This window comes from Aedes aegypti, chromosome 3, assembly GCF_002204515.2.
Source record: "Aedes aegypti strain LVP_AGWG chromosome 3, AaegL5.0 Primary Assembly, whole genome shotgun sequence".
NCBI lineage: Eukaryota > Metazoa > Arthropoda > Insecta > Diptera > Culicidae > Aedes > Aedes aegypti.
The window spans coordinates 348311954-348335089 of record NC_035109.1 but is presented as its reverse complement, the minus strand read 5'-3'; the positions used below and the strand labels follow the sequence as shown (position 1 = coordinate 348335089).

The 23136-nt window shown below is 37.3% G+C and overlaps 2 protein-coding genes across 2 annotated transcripts in view; one reads left to right on the top strand and one right to left on the bottom strand.

Moving 5' to 3' along the window:
* Window positions 1–7425: 7425 nt before the first annotated feature.
* On the bottom strand, window positions 7426–9564 carry LOC5578080. Its single transcript, XM_001656723.2, has 4 exons — window positions 9239–9564; window positions 7877–8010; window positions 7647–7813; window positions 7426–7586 (listed from the first exon to the last, which is right to left on the bottom strand). The coding sequence occupies exons 1-4, from the start codon at window positions 9402–9404 to the stop codon at window positions 7532–7534; spliced, it is 522 nt and encodes a 173-aa protein (XP_001656773.1). The 5' UTR covers window positions 9405–9564; the 3' UTR covers window positions 7426–7531.
* Window positions 9565–15721: 6157 nt separating this feature from the next.
* Window positions 15722–23136, top strand: part of LOC5578125 (sorting nexin lst-4) — a 42327-nt gene continuing 34912 nt past the window's right edge. The window contains exon 1 of the mRNA XM_001656722.2: window positions 15722–16087. The gene's annotated coding sequence lies outside the window, so the exon portion shown is untranslated. The remainder of the gene's footprint in view (window positions 16088–23136) is intronic.

Sequence of the window (23136 nt, the reverse complement as noted above, 5' to 3'; positions counted from 1 at the left end):
TAGTGTCTCCAGGCACCTAGCCGTATCGTGTTAAGGAGTGTGGGTTCGATTCCCGCTGCAGACCGGAAAACTTTTCGTGAGGAATGTCTTCCGACTGTGCCACTGGGCGTTGCATGCTAGTCCGTTGTCTAGTGTGGTGCTTCCTTCAAAGGACAAATCGTCCACTGGAAGCATTAACGTGTCGGTGTCTTTAAAAAAAAAAATAAGGCGATTTTTTTAACTGATGAACCATGCTAAATACTTCCTATTTGTCAGTCACTATCCACCGCTAATACAACATTTCTACTATTAACTGATTACCTGGAAGAGGTGGAATGCCAAGAGATGGAGTTGCTTTACCATTCTTAAGAAACGCGGAAGTGCTATCAGAAGTTCAACACATCCCGCAAAGGCTTCGTTCCGCGAGCTGAAATGTGCCGGAAAGGATGGGAGCATCTTGTCGGACAGACGCGAGGTGATTGAAATGTGGAAGCAGCACTACGATGACCACCTAAATGACGCAGAGAACTCAGACACAGAAGGTCAGGACAGCGAAGACGATGGCTACGACAGCACAGCGGACAGTGGAAACCAACCAGCTCCCACGATGGGGAAGTTAAGGATACCATTCAACAGCTCAAAAACAACAAGGCCGCTGACATGGATGGTATCGGCTGATAATCAGAATTTGGGAACACGAACACGAACAACGAAACTGCAAAAAGTGCTTTCTAAAGACCATTCAATTGGTTTGGAAACTGTACGGGAAACAAACGGTAAATTCACTGTTGATACACAGGAAACTCTTAAAATAATGATGTAGACGCATTTCCCAGGATCATATTTAGCGTCAAGCGAAGATGAAGGGGGTGCTCATATTGATGAGAGTTGTAGGCCAACCGGGACTATAAGCATTTCAGTCATACCTAATACCATCTTCACGCGATCTAAAGCTAAATGGGCAATACACTCCTTTGAACCGTTCAAATCGCCTGGGAAGGACGGTATTTTTCCTGCACTTCTACAGAAGGGTGGAGAAGCACTGATTGATTATCTAACAACTATTTTCAAAGCTAGTTTCACGTTTGGTCATATACCATAGATATGGACTCAATTTCGTGTTGTCTTTATTCCTAAAGCAGGAAAAAGGACAAAATAATTCCACAATTTTTTAGACAGTTAAGTCTTACATCTACCATGCTTAAAATCATGGAAAAGATTATAGATGAATATATTAAATTAGAATATTTACGCACAATTCCTCTTAATAGGTTTCAATTTATTTATCAACCATATAAATCTACTGTCACAGCTTTATACAATCTAGTTACAAAAATAGAAAGTACTCTTGACAAATAAGAAATTGCTCTCGTTGCATTTGACGTGGAAGTTGCTTTTGATAATACGTCTTACAAATCTATTAAAAAATCAATGGAAAAAAGATACTTTGAACCCCACCGTTAGAGTTTGGATAATGAAAATGCTGAAAAGTAGAGAAGTGTTTTCCGAATTAGGGGAATCATCGATAACAATAAGGACTACTAAGGGCTGTCCTCAAGGAGGTGTATTGTCGCCTTTATTATGGTCCCTTGTTGTTGATGGCATTCTCAATAAATTTGTAGAAAGAGGCTTCGAAGTTATAGGATTTGCTGATGATACAGCCACCCAGACAACCAAAATGTACGCATAACGAAATCACCTGGAGGCTTTGTACGTGCAACATATCACTTATATGATGTCGTGAAAAGGCCTTCTACGTACAAAAGTGGAGGCGATATACGTGCATATAATATGTGATGAATAATAGCATACAATGCGAGTGTAAAAATTTTCTACCGAACTAACCTGTGATCTTATGCGACTCATTTTATGATAACAAATATTGATTTGACAGCTGCTACGGATTTATTCGACTTACTTTGTACGAATGTACGGGACGAAACAAAATGTACAAATGAACTCAGAAAAAAGCGTTTTATGCGAGGAACCTCATCAATATGACGATTTTAACCACCGTGTTTTGCGGGTTTGGTGTAATGTGTATGAATAAACGAGTTATTACGTGAAATTTGATGCGATTTCTGGTTGTCTGAGCATAATAGTACGTGGAAAGTTTGATCATATCATCACAGAATGCAATCTGCACTAAACTGCACTGTTGAGTGGTGCCAAAACGAAGGGCTAAATATAAACCCACAGATAAACCCATCAAAAACAGTTTTAGTTCCATTTACTCGTAAAAGGAAATTACACTTAAAAGCTTGATAATTAATGGATCCATTTTACAATATTCATCCAGTGTAAAGTATCTAGGGATCATTTTAGATGACAAACTTAACTGGAGCTTACACTTAGAGCAGGTCATAAGTAAAGCCACGAATGCTCTCTGGGTGAGTAAGAAAACATTTGGTAAAAAAGGGGACTCAAACCTAATATGATTCATTGGATTTACACGGTTATTGTAAGACCCAGAATTGTTTATGCCTCATTTGTTTGGTGGCCTTAAACAAATCAAATTACATCCCAACAAAAGTTAGCGAAATTACAACGTTTGGTCTGTATAGCTATAACAGGAGAAATGCACAATACACCATCAAAAGCCTTAGAGGCAGTTCTTTATAAGCTTCCATTGCATCAATACGTGCAAATGAAAGCTGAAAGAAGTGCGCTGAGGCTGCGAAGTACTACGATTTTTCTAGAAGGCAATCTTTCAGAACATCTTAGTACCGTTTTGTCTCAAATTCCGAACAGACTCATATACCGAACACTCGGCTTTTGTATGACCTTTAGATTGAAATGTTTCGCTGAAATATGTCATCAAATTACAAGGAAATAGCAGTTAATTGGAATTCAATTTTAACGTCTCCAATATATTTTATACCGCGGGAGCAGTGATGATTCTCTAGTTTAAGATCAGTAGAACAAGATCAGATAAATTTATTTGCGAAATTATTTATTTAAATACGGTTTATTCGTGCTGTTCGGAATTTGAATCAAGGTGTTCGGAATATGAGACAGAATGAACTCAGTGTTCGGCATTTGAATCAAAATGTTGTTTCATACTTTTACGTAAAAACAATACTGAACAAGTTAAAATAAACAAATTTATCGTCACACCCAACAGCCAACAGTTAGACTTTGCGAAGATATTACATTTCTCACAAATATCAGCTAATTTATGCCAATAAGATACATCAGAAGTCACTATTGACCTTAAGTGTTCGGAATATGAGTCAAAACGGTATAGGGGACTGCACGCCGCGGTTGCTAAGGTAAAAATTTCTAAGTGTTTGACGTTTCGTGGCCTTGTTGTTTACGGTTCGGACTTAGAAAATTTCTGTCCGCATTGGCGAAGCAACTTAGCTATGCAACGCTTCCTGAGATGAGATTTTCAAGCGCGTGGACACATCCACGTGTTCAGTGATGTTGATCGGTCCCTATTAGGACAAATGAACATGACATTAATGCGAGTAAAGTAGCGGAAAATCATTCGAACCACTGGTTGGAATTATTAAAATCTTGGAAGCATCCACGCATTGTGCGTGGATAATTATAGAGAGGTGAGGTGCCATTTACATGTTCACTATCGAAGATTTTCGTATAGATAAATCAGTACAGATGATCGCCGACTGGATGGAAAAATCTTGAACGTAGATAAACCGTATTAAGTGATTTGTGGGCTTCGTAGCCGTGCGGTTAGTGTCACCAGGCATTTAGCCGCATCGTGCTAGGGAGTGTGGGTTCGATTCCCACCTCAGGCCGGTAAACTTTTCGTGAGGACTGTTTTCTGACTGTGCCACTGGGCGTTGCATGCTAGTCCGTTGTCTAGTGTGGTGCTTCCTTCAAAGGGCATAAATGCCCACTGGAAGCATTAACGTGTCAGTGTCTTTAATACGAATCGCCAAATATGGGAATCAGGAGGGCCTATTATTTCACCAGGATCGATTATTTTTTACACAGATGGTTCCAAAATAAAAGATAGTGCCGGAGCTGGTATTATAGGCCCGGGTATTCATGTTTCAATACCTTTAGAAAGATGGACAACCGTCTTCTTTGCAGAAGTATACGCCATCTTAGAATGTGCATATATTTGTTTAAAAAGAAACTACAGTCATGCAAGGATTTGCATATTTTCAGATAGTCAGGCGGCTCTGAATGTAGTAAAATGTTTCACATGCCAATGAAAATTGGTTTGGGAATGTATAACAATTCTGAAGCAATTGGCTATGAAAAACCAGGTCCATCTGTACTGGGTGCCAGGCCATTGTGGGATTGAAGGAAACGAGGAAGCCGATTTACTTGCCAGACAAGGCGCAAGTTCTCAGTATGTAGGACCAGAACCTTTCTGTGAAGTATCTAAATGTGTAACACAATTGGAATTAAAGCAATGGAAGGACAATATGATTTGGTTAAATTGGAAAGCTATAAAAAATTTAAGGCAATCAAAACTCTTCATAACTCCAAACAAACAAATTATGGAAAAAATCTTGAATTTAAATAAAAAATCACTAAGAATATTTATTGGGCTGCTTACGGGACACTGCCCGGCAAGATATCATTTGAAAAAGATAAGTCGAAGTCAGACTGATGTCTGTCGGTTTTGTGGCTGTGAAAAAGAGACCTCTCAACATCTGCTTTGTGACTGTCCAGCATCATTTGCAAGTAGGAAAAAATATTTCAACAAGGGTATTCTAAATCCTTTTGAAATTTGGTTACAGCACTCTAATCTAGTAGGGTAATTGTTCCCTTAGTGGACAGTCCCCTATAGTTGCACTAGTGACTTTTTACAGCCTTTTTTTCTATAAATCTTTTCAAAATATTTTTTTGACATGAAGGTTAGGAGTCCTATAGTAGCACTACTAAAAGAAACTATTTTTTATTGTACGAAATAATTAATGAATTAAGAACTTTTTTAACATCAAACGAAAGCTTTTGATCCACACTTTGAAGGAAAAATATAAAAGCTTTGTATAAATACGGTTTTGATTAGTATTTTGCCAACGCCGTGATGCTAGTGCTACTATAGGAACAGACATTAGAAATAGTGCTACTATAGGCACATGTATTCCTACAGTGGCACAAGCGATAATAAGTTGTCATATTTTTCCCACAAAACCAAGATAAAAAGCTTTTAGATGATGCAAAAATAATGACGCTAGCGTTATTTTTCGATTTTATACGAATATTTGTTCTTAGCTATGCGGCTACTGGTACATCGACCCTAGTTAAATTTATTTTAAAGGTCATTCCGGATTGGGATACCTCGCATCATTAGATAACGGCAGTTATCCTGAATGGTAACTCTCCGTACTGAGCACGTTGCGATAGTAAACAGGGGTAAACCACAATAGATCAATTAATGGTCGCGGTGGTTCAAATCCCAAAAAAAAAGCATATTAAGGCGACTCAATACAGGAAATTTAAAATAATCGAAATTCAAATTTCGAGTTCGATTCCTATTTATCAATTTTATCTGGGTTAAGGAATACCACCAACATTTCCGCACTTTTTCGCAATTTGCATATCTGTGCTTCCAGCATATATCATTAATCTAGACTAGGGGTTCATTTTGTATGGGGGATTCCTTGACGTTTTCCAACAGCCTACTTGACGGCAAAATGGAGTTTGTCGGGACCACTAGTAACCAAATAAATACCAAGAATATATGCCATTGCATAAAATTTCGATTTATAAACAAGTTCAAAACTAGGGTTTTTTGTGATGTCTTAAGCAAAAGATATTTTGAATGTTATCAAAAATTTCGCTAAAAACTTGCTCAGTTGTCTGGACTAAAATTAAAACCCATCCAAACGACACAAATTCTACAGTTTGCAATCAACGCGTTTTGAGATATCTGGCAAAAAAAAAACAAATATTGCTGTGTGCGAACAAAACCAATCGTTGACTTCGCCTTCCTTGTAATTTACGGAACAAGTTGCAAGCCTCGTAGGATAAATTTACGACTCGTGCTATAAAAATCGAGTTCTGCAACGAGTTACTTACAACATTTTTTGCAATTTCGTAGAAGACAACTTGAGGGTATCAGAAATTATATCGGAATGCATTCATCATTATTTTACAATTTCTGGAAAATTGTTTTGTTATGATTCATTACGCAACTCAAAACAGTTTCGTAATGAGAAAGCGTTGCGTAATGAATCATTACAAAAGCACCGATTTCAGTTGCGTAATGACTATTCCCGCACTGCATACTTCAGTGCAGAAAAATAGGTCGTTTCATGACAGTTTGACGTGAGGAAAAACAGCCTATTACGATAAGAAATAGCCAAAAAAATCTTACCGCGTTTGGTGTTCCCGCATTTGATATTTGCATTTCAAACGCACACAGCAATACAATTCTATTTTGATGTCAAATCATTACAGTTTAGGCCTGGAATAAAGTGGCTATCCTAATCAAAGCGAATATATTTTTTCAGATAATAATTATGCAATTGGTTTAAAACAAAATCATATCCAATGAAAGCTTGACCTACATAAATCAAAAATCACAATTTTTGTTGGAATCATAGGGTTGATTCACGCGTGCTACAAAACCTGATTTTCCTGTGTCATGACGAAGAACAGGTGCTCCACGCAACAGTTTAATTACAAAAAGTGCCCCGTGGGCCAAAAAGTCTGAAAACCCCTGTTCTAACAGATGTATGACTTCGAACATTGGTTATGATAGTTTAAAGAAACAATACAAATGTGAAAATATTTTCCACACATCCCCAAAAATAACTGTGACCCTTTGGCCTACCATATTCATTCAGGAAAATGTTTTACTTAATAAACAGAATATCAATTACACAGCGTAACATATATGACATTTTTACGTGTCTCAAGTATCAAATTATGTGTCTCTAGTAGATTTGGGGTTGCTGTATCTGATGCCGTTCTCAAGAATGTTCCAGTACGTCACAATTTTCAGCTACAGGTCACTGAAGTTGTATAAAACTGTGTTTTAATTTATGTTCACATGAAATTTATGGTATGATTTATCGAACTTTTTTATGATTTAATCTACCAAGCATGCAATATGTGACTTTAACTTTCATTTCAGATGGTTGAAATTTCATGACTAAATTTATATTATATCGATTTTTCCAACATGCTTGCGTTTCCTTACAAAATTTTTCCGTTTCTCATATTACAAAACACAATACTTCTCGAAACCAGCAAAACATAACTTTTAAGTATCGAAAGTGTTATGAACTTCGTTGATAAGTATTGTTATAAACATGAAGTTTGAATTCCGTGCCAAATTAAGCAAAAAATTTGCCATACAAGCTGGTAAACTTGCATGCAAGTTGTCTGAAATAGTCAAATTTTGCATTTTTAACAGTCAATATCTAAAAAAAACTAAACGTGCTATGATATATGATAACGGCAATGGATTCATTTGGCGGTATTTTGGTGCTTGAGACAAAAACGAGTTCCGCAGTGTTATCTTTCATCAAAATTGTATTTCATAATATTGCGTATTAATCACACCTACTAAAAAAACAAAACTTAACTCTAGCTAATAGTACAGATATCACAATTTCCAACCCTAGTTGAAAATTTTGCACCGTTCGCAGCAAGGAACATCGGAGGTTTGGCAGTTACTGAAACGAAACACACACAATTAATTCCAAACCCGCAAAAATTACACTCTTCCCACTTACAACAGGTTGACGCAGTTCATGCAAATCTTTTCCGGGCAGTAGTGGCAGCTGATTCCGCAGAACTCGCACAATTCCAGATTGCAGTTGGTGCACTCGGCATGGACCACCGATTGACGATCACAGATGCGACATTTGCGGTCCGCCTTCTTCCCCATCCATTGCGGGCACTGAAAAGGTTGCATTCATCATTTGTTAGGTGTTGCCAGAAACAGAAGTCGTTGCAAACTTACATTCACTAAATCGAAATCGTACTCCCCGGCTCCAATGAGACGCACGTGTCTGAGACACTCGTGCTGACATATGCCTTGCCGGGGCTGACGAGAGGACGTTTTCGCTCCCAAGAATAGCATGTTGACGGTCTTTTCTGTAAATCATAGATAGATTCTTAGTTGATAACTGTGGGAGAGCTCACAGAACACTATGGTGAGCAGAAGGCTTTGTACCAATTGGCACGTAACGCCAGAAAGAAGATGATAGATTCAACGTTAAGATGACACGGGAGACCGTGTTATTTTCCCTATCTTTTGTCTCACTCTAACAATTATCATCAAAACTTTGTGGCAGCAAATCTCGAGTTTTAGTGAACCGATGAAGCTGAAAATTTATTGGGTTGTGCACTACATATATAGAATCATAGTGATACATTTTTCGCATCGATATATGGAGTGGTTCTTGGGATTTGCTTCTTGGAATGGATAGGGTGATTATGATGACGTCCCGTGATGCCTTAACATATAGTTTAGCATTACGATATCAAAATAAGAAAATATTGCTCATTTAAATTGCCCAGTTTTATACCATTCCAGCCTAAGTAATTATAATGTTTTGAAGTTTACATGTACACGACAAACACGTGTCAAATGTACACATTGAAATTGAAACTGCGAAAAGAAACCACGTGCTCCAGTGGGGATCGAACCCACGACTCCCTATTCGCTAAATGCGCGCTTCAACCTACAAGCTGAGATGTACATTTGACACATACATCGTCGTGCGCATGTAGACAGGTAATCAGTGTTATAAGTGATAGTATCAAAAACAAATAAGTGGACAGTGAAAGTGTGGCAATTATGTGACAGTGACTGATAAAATAAAAAGGGGAATGAGAATCTTTGAATCAATCTAATTTGTATTCTGGTTTAATTGTAATTTGGACTATTAGTATTGTGTAGAAATTGAAATTGAAACTGCGAAAAGAAGCTACGTGCTCTGGTGGGGATCGAACTCACGACTTCATATTCGCTGGATGAGCGCTCTGAGGCAAACTAAACTCGATTACTAAAAAGCACTTGGTATGTATCATCATTTCGCTGTCTAAAGTTCCTTCGAATGTATGAGATGTACCTTTGGCACATACATCGTCGTGTACATGTAGAATAATATATGAGCTCATTCTTAGGGTGCTCATCTTGCCCTGTCTACCCCTATAGAGCATTATGTATGGACATCCAAATGATAGCTGGTGCTAACTAGCGCACAAACATGTTACTGTAGATGGGTTTGGCGATCTATGTTACCTACACAATTTCATATGGATTTTAAGGAAGTTTTTTGTAATTACTCAAAGGTACTTTAAATCTTATCACACTAACCTTCGATTTGTCGCATCTTCCGTTCGTCACGACGATCCATCTGAATCTGGTTGACGAACATCTTGCGTTGCATGACAAAGGGGCAGTCCGAATCGGTATCATCGGATCGCGCCCGTTTGCGACCAATCCCATTGCAGTTCCCGTTCATCAGCAATATGTCACACATAATCTCTCCCGTTGTAATTACACTGCGCACAGGAATTCGATTTAATCGCACTAGGAATCTAAACACTCGAGAAAATGGCTTAAAATCATAGCTAAAACGGTAAACAATGAAAGTCCCGCTTTTGTGGCTGGCGAAACATTGACGGTGATCGTGATGACAGAAAGCGAGACAGCTGATGGAGAGCGCGAAATCATCATCGATGATGGGATGGCTAGCATGAGCTACTCGTGACAACGCACAGTGGTTCGATGGTGGCCATGACTTCAAAAATCAAAGAAGTTTTCTCTGAACGGTTAGGGTTCATTCACCTATTTCATAACGCCCAAAATTACCATTTTTGACACCCACCCACCCTTTTGTAACGCTTTTTGTATGAATATTCTACAAGTTTTGTATGAGCCGTAACATCGCAAGGACATCCACCCACCCCCTTCAGCGTTATGAAATTTGTGAATAAGCCCTTATATATTTTTCGGCTTCCTCTACATTTTTGGCCCAAGTTTTTACAAATTCATTGAGTTTTACACAACTTTTTGAGTGGACCGCGGACATGATTTTTCAAGAAAATTTATATATTTATATATGAATGTATGTATATATAATTTGGACATGCATATAATTTGGACAGGCTGGTCGTTCTATGCTCAAGAAGAGGAATTTATGTTCGGAAAATCATGTATTGCTTTATTAATACACTAAGCTACTTATTAATGATTACTATTTTCATAACATTAAAAATTGGCTGCAAAAATATCAAAATTGTAAATTGTATCAACAGAACATCTGTAAAACCTACGAATGCAAAAGGTTGTACATTTCAAGAACATATATTAAACGCAATAATAGTGCTCAGAATTGGCATTCACAAAAGTTCAAAGGCGGCAATATGATAAAATATGTCTAAAATTGAAGCTAAGTTCATCTAAAATCTTAACATAAGTATATAAGGCATAAATCAGGTGGTGTCCAAAATAGATTACGGTTTTTGTTCAGTTGATATAATTTGGCCATCTGATGAAACACACTGAAATGTCGCATGCATGCATACTTTCAGTCGTATTTCGTGGATCTGATGATATTTGCTTGCATTATATGAAATTACTGAGTATCACTAATATACACATCCAATAATCGAAAAAATGTATAAAACATATGTAAACTCTTTAAACTTTACGATATGACGGTCTTTTTAAGAAACCTTTGAATAGATATTTGTGCTTATTCTGCACGGTGTGTTAGGTGAGACGAGTCGTATGAGGTGACAATTGTCGACTCGCTCCCATTTGATTAACATTAGTCGTCTCACGTCACTCGCGGTGAGAGCGACTAGTCTCGACTCACACGCCGTGCAGAATAAGCACGACTGAGATAACGCACCTGTCCAAATTATATTCACATGAGGGTGTCCAAAATGTATATTTGATGTCCGAAATGTATAACAGACATGCCGCTAAAAAACGCTATTTTTGAAGCTAAAGCCAGTGATGGAAAGTGGCGAACGCTTCATCTGAACTGGAACAAAAACAAAACCAAACGTTCCCGAGCGTCAGAGCGCTGGCTTACTCGCAACTGTCGACTCCCGAGTAACTGAAGCAAAAAGTGATTCGCGAACGTGTTCGGAGCTGCTCAGAGTCATATTGTGCTTTTGGGAAAAAAGCTGCTTACCCTCCGAGATTTATGGTTGTCAAGGGCTTTTGACTACAAACTAGTAGTTTACTATCGATATGATGGTTATACAATTAATTTGTCTGTCAAAACCATAATAAATCACACCTTGCTCGGTTACTCGCGAGTAAACGCTCGCGAGCTTGTTGCTACTTCTTTTGACATGTTCTCCCGAGCAGACGGGTGTGGGCTTACTCACACCTAGCCAGATCCCGAGTCTGTGATGTTTGTTATGCGTTGGTATACACTCGTGAGCTGCTTCGTGATGCGAACTTTTCCAGCACTGGCTAAAGCTACACTGAGAACAGCATTGCGGTTGAAAATACTATATCAGAGGGTTAAATTAAATACACAACGCCACTTGATTTGTGCAGACTAAATTCGCATTTATTTAGAATATTTTGTGCAATCAATTTTACCATGGCACCATTTGTATAGTAAAAATTACTATATCATGGTTAAAAACTTGCAGCAGACTAGAATCGAACCGAGGGTCTGGCGATTGTCAAGCGCGAACGCTAGCCGCTCGGCTATCGACGCGGTTGGATCGAGAGGGAACAAAACGGAAATAAAAAGCGTTCATGATAGCTCAATCTTGGTTGGAATAGTAAATTTAAAAACACGTTCATGGTTCTCATTACTGCAACGCTTGTTTCAGTGTAGGTATGCTGTTCCGCTCGAGAAAAGTAAAAAAATTCTGCTCAAGAAATGGTCAAGAAATTTTTTACAGTGAGCTCCATTTGAAATGACATTTCTTTTCAACTGCGTACTGCGATCAAAGAAAAAAGCTTTTCTTGGGAATTTCTTGCAAGACATTTCCCACGCATTGAGATAGGCGATTACTTTTCTGTTGAAGTGCATACTTCGATTAATGCTACAGTTTGTAAACTTTTTCTCTCCAGGCACTCAAAGCACAATGAGACATTAGGTTTATAAGTATCATAACGTAATAAAATAATATTTAGTATTTAAGGCAGTTAATCGGTTGCCGTTTTTAGACATATCCTTAGCCTGTCCAAAATACATAATTTATCCTAATGTCGCTCTTCACGGTGGAAAGTTCTCATAACTCTTTTAAAAAATCGAATTGGATTTTCATTCCATTGTTAAACAGAAACACACCAAAAGATTACCCAGTCAACATTTTGGTTTGTAAAACTTTTGTTATACATCATTCTATATGAATCAATTCAATCGTATAGAATGCACGAAAAAGCTATATACCTACCAAAGTGGAGGCTATATGCGTACTTGGCACGACTTTTTCAGACTTTCTGCGATCAGATATACGATGCCATACAATTTGGATGAAAATAAAAATAAAAGTGTCCATCAAGCCTCGAACGTGATACCTTTAGATTGGGAATTGAACACATTACCACTGTACCATGAAGGGATACATATCTGGCAAGTGATTAATTGCCAATATTAATGCATGTTTCATGTACAGCAACACTTCTTATGTTGTTCTTTGAGGCCAATCGTCAGCAGATACCAAGTTTGGGTGGCAATTTTTTCTAAGTTATTGCGATTTCATATGATGCTTTCTGGATTGATATATGATCTGTCAGTTTATACAACTTAACGCGATTATTTGTTGCACTATTTACAACATGTTTTGCTGTCAACACAGATTGTCGTTTATGAATCGTATTGGGGATTTATATACAACTTGTGTTGACATTGATAACGCTTCATCTGACATTTTGCGCGATTCTGATTTTTGACGTACGAATATGTGATTTTGGATGCACATTCTTATACGATACGTGGTTCACTGGGTACCGAAGTTAATTAAATTAAGGATAAGATGAATCGAAGCTAAACCACAAATTTTCAACCGAACATCTAATTAAGCTGAAAATTTAACCGATTGGTCACTAGCTGGGGGTGACCAATCGATTAAGTTTTCAGCACAAACGGATGTTCGGTTCTCCCGATCCGTGCTCTTGAAAATTTGAGGTTTGGCTTCGCTTCATCTTCACCCTAAAATGCGGTCGGTAATTTTGTGCTTCCTTGTCCAACCTTGTTTTCGATGGTTTGCTCATCCCTCCGACGGGTGTCGGTTATCAAGGTTTCTGGACACGTTCTCCACGAAATTGATGGGCTAGCAGGATGGATATGGACATGATGAGCGATTTCACGGAACCCGCAGCTTTTAGCTTGGGAATAAACAGCAGCAGCAGCGACGAACGTGAAAAATTTATTCCGATAGGAGCAGGCATTACAATATCATCTGATCACTAAGATCATCTTGGAATGGTAAAAAGATATTATCAGCAATCCAAGAGCGCTCTGATCTCATTCAATCTCTCTATTTGATGATGATCTTGACACTTGTTTGGTGACAAGGTTTATGTTTGATTCAAATCTAATTATACTGGTATACTGTCATGGCCATTGTTCCATATATTTCGAACGGCGTTAGTGATGTTAGTAAATCTTACATGGTGAGCATTTTCCTTCGTTTCCACTGCTTCCCACCTACAAATATAAGAAAAAATAAATTGAATTTCCTCATAGTCCGAATCTTCTACTTACTTCCGTTGGTTGACATCTAACAGATTATTTTTAACCCTGTTGGGTCAGAGAACACCCGGAAGTGACAACCAGACTGTCTTAATCTTTCTGTCATTGCTAGCTGATGCACAGATTGCTCAGATGAGAAGATTTCATCTTGAATCAAGTGAGTTGAAGATTTAGTTCAAAAATTGATCAAAGAGCTCCGAGATAGTATCTTTTTATTTGATCCGTATCTTGCTCAAAAGATCGAATGATGAGATAAAATGCAATGCCTGGATAGGAGTCCTTCTCCGGTTGCTGGTCGACGACTGACTGATGCGCGCGTGGCTGATTAGAGTTTGGTCAGCTTCGACTGAACACGATAGAATAAAGAGGAGTAAGAAGAAGACCGCAATGGGCGTTTCCCTTTGCATGACGAAAGTGGCTAAGATATCTCTCTATGATATCTGTGTTAGAAATACACAAGAAAAATGTGCTCTTCTATAGAAAATAATATATTTACTCATTTTTCAATACTTGAGTAATGTAAATCAATAATTTCCATTATTGGAGATAATTCGTACAAAGATTTCCAATCGATTGGTGCAAGAATCTTGAAAATCTACCCGGACGTTAGTAAGTTATTAACACTCAAAATCTAACCACTTTTCGTGATACTAGAGATTTTCGAATTTTTAGAAATTGTACCCCAGTATGCTGCCGTAAGACGTTATCCACACGCAAATAAAATTGTGCGGTAAAAACTACCATTTTAGGGGGTTAACTTAAGCGCTCGCACCGGCAATTTTCAGCAGACCAGAAATGCGCTTGATTTTACCATGTCTGTAGTCGAAATCAGATTGTTGTAAATTATTTCTGTCAAATGTACCACTAATGTTGTGGGATGTACCGTAAACATAGTAAATTGGTCTGAAATTCCATGGTAGTTTCAAGAATGGGCGTAGTCAGCTAAAATAGTAATTTTTACCACAGAATGTTTTTCCATGCAACGTCAAAAGTTTCAATCCAGCTTTTTACGAGCGCTAATGGCTGCCGCAAATAGCCTCGCTTTCTGGTAGGGATTAAACGATATGACATTTGGCTTGGGTCCGTTCAATAAAAATGACCCAAGCCAAACGTCAAATCGCCCGATCCCTACCAGAAAGCGAGCCTGCTTGCGGCAGCCATTAGTGGTTTTAAAAAGCTGGATTAAGCGTGTGCTAGAATAAGGGCGTAAGTCGCATGATCCATTTCTCTTCATCGATTCTTTCTTCTGCGAATAAAGGTGACAAGGTGTATATATTTTAGCAGCTTTTCTCATCAGGATACTAGATGGCGATGCAATCTTGCATCCTGAGAAGAAAAAATCAGAGGGGGTTGTGTACAAGACACGACCGCATGACGTTAACTACGCCAAGTGATTTTTTGCATTTGAATTTTAGTCGATTTTCATAGTTGCAGCCTTCCTTTAGTTCAAACTCTAACATAATATCGTGACGCTCCCAACATTTTAGATTTTTAATTGACACCCAGTATATTGCCGTAAGATGTAGTTAACATCAAAAGAAGAATGAGCGAATAAACTGAAAATGGTCTGCTTTTATAGTGCGCTTCCCAACCCAAAAGAATCGTGGAAGACAATATGAACGAGTTTGGTTGCGTAAGAAAGGGGTCTACGTTTTCCCAATTTTCGACAGTCTATCGTCAAAAATCAAAAGTTTTCTGCATTTGAGTAAAATGTTGTATAAATTTCCGACCGATTGGTGGGAAAATATTGAAAATCTACCGATAAATGACTGAGTTATTACCAATCAAAATCTTACATAATTTCGTGACGGTCGCAACATTTTAGATTTCCAATTGACACCCAGTATATTGCCGTAAGACGTAGTTAACGTCAAAATGCCAGCAAACTTGCATCTTGTCACCTTTATTTACAGAAGAGAGGATCGATGAAGAGAAATCGACCATGCGACTTACGCCCTTATTCTAGCACACGCTTGCAATAAAGATTCTGATTTTGATAATAATTACGTCGATTTGAAAAAGTAATCGAGAAAAGATGATGATGACAGCTCCACCCGTCATCATCGGCGTCATTGACTGTCATCATCGATATTTTGAAGTTGCGCTGCCTTGGTGAGAGAGTGATTCATCATTCCCAAAAGTGCGACAGAGTGAACGGTCGAACGAAACGAACGGACTTCCAATCTAATCCAGCTAGCCAACTCTCGCTCGAGTGCTGCAGTCATCATCCTACAGAGTAGACAGTGGTGGAAGTGCGATAAAATAAAAAAAACGACGAAATTAAAATTGTGGGTGATTTAGTGAAACGTCCCCCCTTTCAGCAAAATCGGTTTTCTGCAAATGTAAAAGCCCAAACAAGAGTGTAGAACAACAAGATCACAAGATTTCATCGGGGAAGGAAAGAACAAACGGCATTAGACGTGGCCAGAGTTGAATCCCGGATAGCACCGTGTAGCGGACAAGGAACAACGACGACATTGGAAAAACATGTAAGTTATTTCTCCATTTCAAGCGAAATAAAAGTTGACGTCATTATAATTGCTACTGCTGTTGGGGCTGGTTTACACATTCGGATTAGCTATAATGCGGTACCAAAATGAAGAGTTTCGTCATCGTTGCGAGGGATCGATGATAATGCAGCTAAAATCAGCCCCAAATAAACGCATTGCCTAACGCGTATCAAATTGGGGCAAACTGTTGCTGCTATCGCAAAGCTTTGGGTGGGTAGGAGGAAGGTTCCACACGAAGGGAAACGCCTATCATCGACCAAAGGGGGGAAGTAGCTCCGACTCAAGTCTACGTTATTATTGTCGTCGTGTGTTTGCTAATTGAATAAACCGTTTAATTAAAGTGTGTCTTGCTCGGATTATGATGATCTGCTGCCCCGGGGAATGATGCGGCCTATCGAGAGGATCGAGAGGCATGATGATCGATTCGGTTCTTTATCTTGGAATCTTTCCGCCACACAAAGAAACTTTCTGTTCTGTCTCAGAGGCGCTAAATGCATGATGTTGGTGACCTTGATGGGTATCGTCGTTTGTTGTTATTATTTTGCTAGTAACTATCTTATAGGTATACATACTTATACCCATACGTATTACACCTTCAGTGGGGTTTGAGTTTCTTGTTCGATAGCAGTGTTTCTCTATGTGAGGAATGACATGGTGTCTATGGAAGAAAACATTATCTGGAAGTAGAAGTATCTCCATTGACCAAATGAAAGCCTCCCCTTTCGTTTGGTGATATTAAAACTATTCTTTCAGGTGTCTAGAACTATTTTTATTGTATGTTATTGTGATTACAAGAACAAATTTTAAGGAAATACATATTTTTTTTGGTCCTATCCATCATTTGGTGAGTATCTCGTAGATACTATTTTAGATAATGTTTTCTTCCCTAGACACCGTGGCTATCGACCGAAACTCAAACCCCACTAAAGGTGTAATACAGAGCTGGTAGCAAGTCACTTTTTAGTGACTTGGTCACTTTTTTCGACCTGGTCACTAGAATGTCATTATTTTCAATAAACAGTCACTAAAGACACATTTTTCAGAAAAATGGTCACTAAAATCGCTAATTTCGTTATCTGATGATAATTAAATTTAAGACTGGGTTAGCTTTTCAAGCACAAACAGCAAGAAATCAAAATTTGTTATTACAAAGACAACAATAGTTTTTTGAATTTTGAATTCTGCCAGGATCTGAATGTTTTAAAATTCGGAAATATTGTCTACAACCGAAAATTGAAAATGCTTCAAGTAATTCGTTTTGTTCCTCTACTTCAAAATCTTCAATGAATTTTGGCCGATAAGTTCCTCATAAACATCAATTTCACTTAAAATTCTATATCGTGTTTGTTTTCCGGTGTTCATGTATTTGATTATTCACGAGTTTTCTTCCGAATGAAATCAGAAACATAAAATAGTATCCTGTAACAAGCTACTGGGGCCTTCCTTAGCCAAGTTGAAGTGAATTGAATTGAATTATTTTTTATTGAAGGGATTTTCTGCCGTAGGCAGGTTCATCCCCAACCTTAGCCAAGTGGTTAGAGTTCGCGGTTGCAAAGCACAGCCATGCTGAAGGTCTGGGTTCGATTTCCGATTGGTCCAGAATCTTTTCGTGATGGAAATTTCCTTGACTTCCCTGGGCATAGAGTATCATCGTACTTGCCACACGATATACGAATGCTAAAATGGCAACTTTGGCAAAGAAAGCTCTCAGTTAATAACTGTGGAAGTGCTCATAAGAACACTAAGCTGAGAAGCAGGCTCTGTACCAGTGAACACGTTATGCCAAGATGAAGAAAAAAAAAAAGAACGAGCTACTCTTTCGTCTCGCAAAAAAAAAAGAAATGAAGTCTCCAATGTGCCGTTTTTTTAATCATTTATGGCAATGAAGTCTTATCGGTATATCAAAATCAAAATAACTTCGAAAGCTGGGGTCTTCAGTAAAGTTGTTCTGAAGGTGGAGAGCTATCTGATGGTTCCTCATTTAATTCGAAATTTGACCGCTAGATGGCACCTGAGAGAGACTCGCGAAGAGAAAAAATATCAACGTCATATGCAGCCCAGATTCCGCTGTCACGAAACGTCAAATGCAGCCCACCGTTTTTATGGCTGCAAAAGTGAAAAGTATTCACTGAGGAAACGGAACGTATGAGGTACATACGAATTTCTTATGGAATAACGACATAAGAAGTATTTTGTTCTTCATTCGAGAATCTTATAACATTCCACAACAGACTTATGAAATAACACTCATTACATAGACAGATATAATTCCATAAGAAACTCTTTTTGGATATCAAACGCATTGATCATTGGCATTCATAAGACAATCTAATAGAGTACGACTTTCTTAACAATTTCATACGAAAATCTTATGGATTACGTAGAGAGATGCTAATAACAAAATATTCACGATTGAGATTCATAAGCGCGCGTATGACAATGATTAGTAACACTTGTGAAAAACAGTCGACTTCCTATCAAAAACCACGTAAGAATTTCATACGAAATTCTTTTGGAATAAAGACATAAGAAGCATCTAATGAGACTCATAAGAAATACTTGTGAACTTCCATCGATCATTGCGTTCATAATACAAATAGGTATAATATCATAAGATACTCTCATGAAGGATCATAGATATCAATTATGGAATTCTTTAGAACCATTATGTATTTAGAGAATCGCTCTTTGAATTTAGGAAAATAAAGATATTTATAAGATCTCTAATGATAACGACAAGAATTTCTTGTGAATATCGGACGTTTTGTGTTTCATAAGAATCTTATGAAAGAGAGAAAACCAGTCAAGAAATCAATTCACAAGCGTTCTCTTATGAAATTCGTTCGCAATTTCTGGCTTAGTGTTGTACCGTTTTGAATCATATTACGGACAGCTTCAAATTCCGGACACTCTACTTTGTATGGAAACATTTCATATGAAATGTTTCAATTTTTGCTCTTCAAATGTTCTCACTTTCGAGGCTCGTTTTAATAACCTTTTTGCATAGAAATCTATACAATTTTATAATGTCCAACTGCTTTAGACGTCTCTTCAGTGGCTTGACGACTTCAACTGATGGTTTGACTTTTCTATTAATGATTTCCATGAGCTGTCCGGAATTCGAATCAAAGTGCCCAGAATATGAGGCAAAAGTGAGGAAGCGTCCGGAATTAGAATCATGAAAAGGCCACACATTTCGATTTATTCAAAATTATTCAAGTTGCGGAAGCGTATTCTTTACCTTCCATTCGAATGTTAGGGTTTCTGACGCTCGATAACGCTGAGAAATCATACAAAATGATTTATTTTGTATGCTCTATGCTGAGTTATACTTCACTAAGGCCTTAAGTGTCCGTAATATGAATCAAAACGGTATTCGCAATAAACTGTTAATAAAAACCTCAGTCGGCGGAGCAGTTTTTTCCAAAGTTACTGATTAATTTAAACATAAGATTAGTTATTTCTAATGTCTGCTAGCAAATGTAGTATGACATTTCACTCAAAAGGCTATTTATGATTGGATGTGGTGCAAACGCAAGCATTTTTTGCTGAGAGGTTCATGTTAGAGTTTGAACGGCTTGCGCATGATCGGTATAAACACAAAGTAGAATAAGATAAACTCAGCAATCACAGAAAAAGAAGACCGTCTTCGCGAGTCTCGTCTCAGGATGGCACTAGTGAGCATGACACTTTTACTTTTATTTTGCAGATATCTCAGAAGTTTGTCCATTTATTTAGAAAGATGGCGTCTTCGGCAAAGTTGTTCAGTAATTCATTTTTATTCAATTTTGTCGGAAATTATTCAGATGGAAGTTCCAGTATTGTGAAGACGTCGTAGAAATGGGTCGAAAAACCCTGTTTGGATTAATAAACAAATAACTAATTTTAAAAATCGTAAGCAAAAGGCTCATAAAATTTACAGGCAACAAAAATCTCGAGAAAGTTTAGAAAATTATTTGTATATTGTCAACCAACTTAATCAAGCCATACCCGCTGCACTTGAAAAGTACAACACAAAATAGAAAATGATTTAAAATCTTGTCCTAGGAACTTCTTTAATTATGCTAATTGAAGATGAAGTCTAACAATTTTCCATCTAAAATGACATTGGATGATAGAGCAGCAGATAATCCAGATGGCATGTGCAATCTTTTTGCTACTTTTTTTTCAAGAGACTTTTACTAACTTTTCGGATAAAGATCGTGATTTTGAATATTTTTCTAGTTTTCCTGATTTCACAAACGATATCGGTGTTAGTCAAATACTGGTACAGGACATTTTAACAGGACTGAAGAATTTAGGTTCCACCAAAGGGTCAGGGCCAGATGGAATCCCACCTATTTTACTGAAAAACTTAGCTAATGAATTTACAGTACCATTATTTTGGCTATTCAACAAGTCACTTGAAATGGGCAGATTTCCAAAAGAATGGAAAAGATCGTATCTCATACCCATTTACAAGTCTGGTAGAAAATCTGATGTTCGAAATTATCGTGGAATTGCTATTATTTCATCCATTCCAAAACTATTTGAATCAATTATAAATAAAAATGCCAAATAAAACATAGAATAACGAATACACAACATGGTTTCTATAAAGGTCGTTCTACTACAACAAATCTTTTGGAATTTGTAAATTATACTTTGAATGCAATGGATAGAGGTAACCACGTCGAAGCACTTTACATCGATTTTAGTAAGGCATTTGACAGACTAGACATTCCTATGTTGATTTTCAAGCTCAATAAAATGGGAATTGCGATGAGACTCCTCAACTGGATTGAATCTTATTTAACAGATCGCCGACAAATAGTTAGATTTGAGGGAAAATTGTCTAAACCTGTTCACGTTACATCAGGAGTTCCCCAAGGTTCGCATTTAGGTCTATTGTTATTTATATTATTTGTTAAAGATATTTCATATGTGCTTTATTCTTATTTATGCCGACGATATGAAACTTTATATGGAAATCAATAGCAACAAAGATAGCGACATTTATCTGAATGAAATAAGTATATTTGATATATGGTGTAGCAAAAGCTTACTTCAATTAAACGTCAAAAAATGTAATTTAATCACATATAGCAGAAAACGGAATACACCACAGATTGTAGTATTGTGTGGTGCCCACATATAAAAACACATGGTGATTGAATCGAATCAGTACAGAAGCAATTTCTTTTATATGCCTTACGCAAATCAGGCTGGACAACGTTTCCACTGCCATCATACGAGGCTCGATGCATGCTTATCTATATTCAAACATTAAATGAGCGTCACGAAATAGCCGTGATTTCATTTGTCATTGATATTGTATCGCAGCGTATTGATTCGCAGCGTATTGTAGTTAAGAAATCGGAATTTGTTTGCATCAAATAATCATCGAACTAACTATGCAAAATTCGGCCCAATGAATCGAATGATGTCTCTTTATAATCAGCATTGCACAGAAATTGATCTGACCATGTCGCGAACAAAGCTAAGACAATATTTTAATTCCTTAAGATATGATACAACATAGAATTAAGCAAACATGTAGTCTACTATTGATTGACGAAAAAAAATAAATAAAAGAATTACCCCATATTAAAGCCAATTTATTTAAGATTTCTCGCGTAACTTTTCAAAGGGACCTATCTAACTTTGAGAGGCTCTCTTTCTCTACTTTCTGTTTAAGCTGAGAATGAATCGAAGCCAAAGCTTAAAATTTAAAGAACACGAATCTGGAAAACCAAACATCTGTTTAAGCTGAAAATTTAATCGATTGGTCACTAGCTGACCAATCGATAAAGTTTTCAGCTCAAACGGGTGTTTGGTTCTCCAGATTTGTGCTCTTGAAAATTTATGTTGAGCTTCGATTTTCTTTACCTTAATCCATCATCATGCGCAAATATTGGCGGTATTCTTTAAGAACATTGTTTGGTAAAATTCGTAATAAAATTTGTTGGGAAATTGTTAATATACTTTCAGAAATTAGTAACCATACGTACCATCAGTTCCCCAGTACCCGTTCAAGTTCCAGTAGCCCGCTCGCACTGAAAAACGATACGTTTGATACTATAACATTCCCCAGAAAACCATTCTCTCGAAAACCATTCCCCAGAATGCACCATTCCCCAGAAAGCTACGTAAACACTCCAGTCGTGTGTTGGAAAGGGGATTAGAGGCATAATGAACTCATGGGTCGAAATGGACACCCCCTTATTCTCTGGCAATATGCATATTTAATCAAAATTTTATAGACTGCACGAAATCTGTATTGTATATGAACTCTTTGACGGTATAAAATTAGTTATGTAAAAAAAAGTTATTTTTTTCTCAGTAATATAACTACCGTAAAATCGGGTGTAATTGATCAGTAGGGTGAAATTGATCATCGTATCGCACGATTCTATTTATTCGTAATGGAGCACAAATATCAATGTAAGTTGCAGTAAATGAACGTTGCTTGTCGTAACTATTGTCGAATTGTGTGTTGTGAAGTTTTTTGTGTTAAAGAATGTTTATTACTATGAAAATAACGTAAAATTTCAAAATCATGCACGGTGCAGTATTGACAAACACCTATGAACTTCTATTAATAAGCAAGGATTTGAACATGGTATAAACCTGAAAGTTTGTGAGGATGCTTGAGATATATCCCCAAACCAGATTTCATAGCCAAAACTCGTACCAATTGGCTCATATGGTTGAATTAATTGAATTTCTGTTAGATATCATTGAATTCCTTAGGAAATTTCATACATTTAGGCGTTTTCCGCGTTATTCTTAACTATTCGTTATTTATATAAATATTGCATTGTTAAGAATTTTACAAGCATATTCGGATTCAGGGAGCTCAAATTTATCATATAGAGTTGTTTTGGAAACTAACAATAATGGTATTGACAAGTGATCAATTTCACCCCGAAATGAGTTCCTCTGATTTTTTTATTTTAGAGGTATTTGTTAACACTAAAATGACATTTGTTAGAAAATTTCGGTACATAAGTCGATGAGGCTCACCTTCTTACTTGTTTTCTTGCATT

Coding starts and splice junctions, on each gene's coding strand:
- LOC5578080 (XM_001656723.2), bottom strand. CDS start 9,404: ATGTGTGACATATTGCTGATGAACGGGAACTGCAATGGGATTGGTCGC. Junction 7,814..7,876: donor ACGATTTCGATTTAGTGAAT/GTAAGTTTGCAA, acceptor CAACCTTTTCAG/TGCCCGCAATGGATGGGGAA. Junction 7,587..7,646: donor ATGAACTGCGTCAACCTGTT/GTAAGTGGGAAG, acceptor GTTTCGTTTCAG/TAACTGCCAAACCTCCGATG.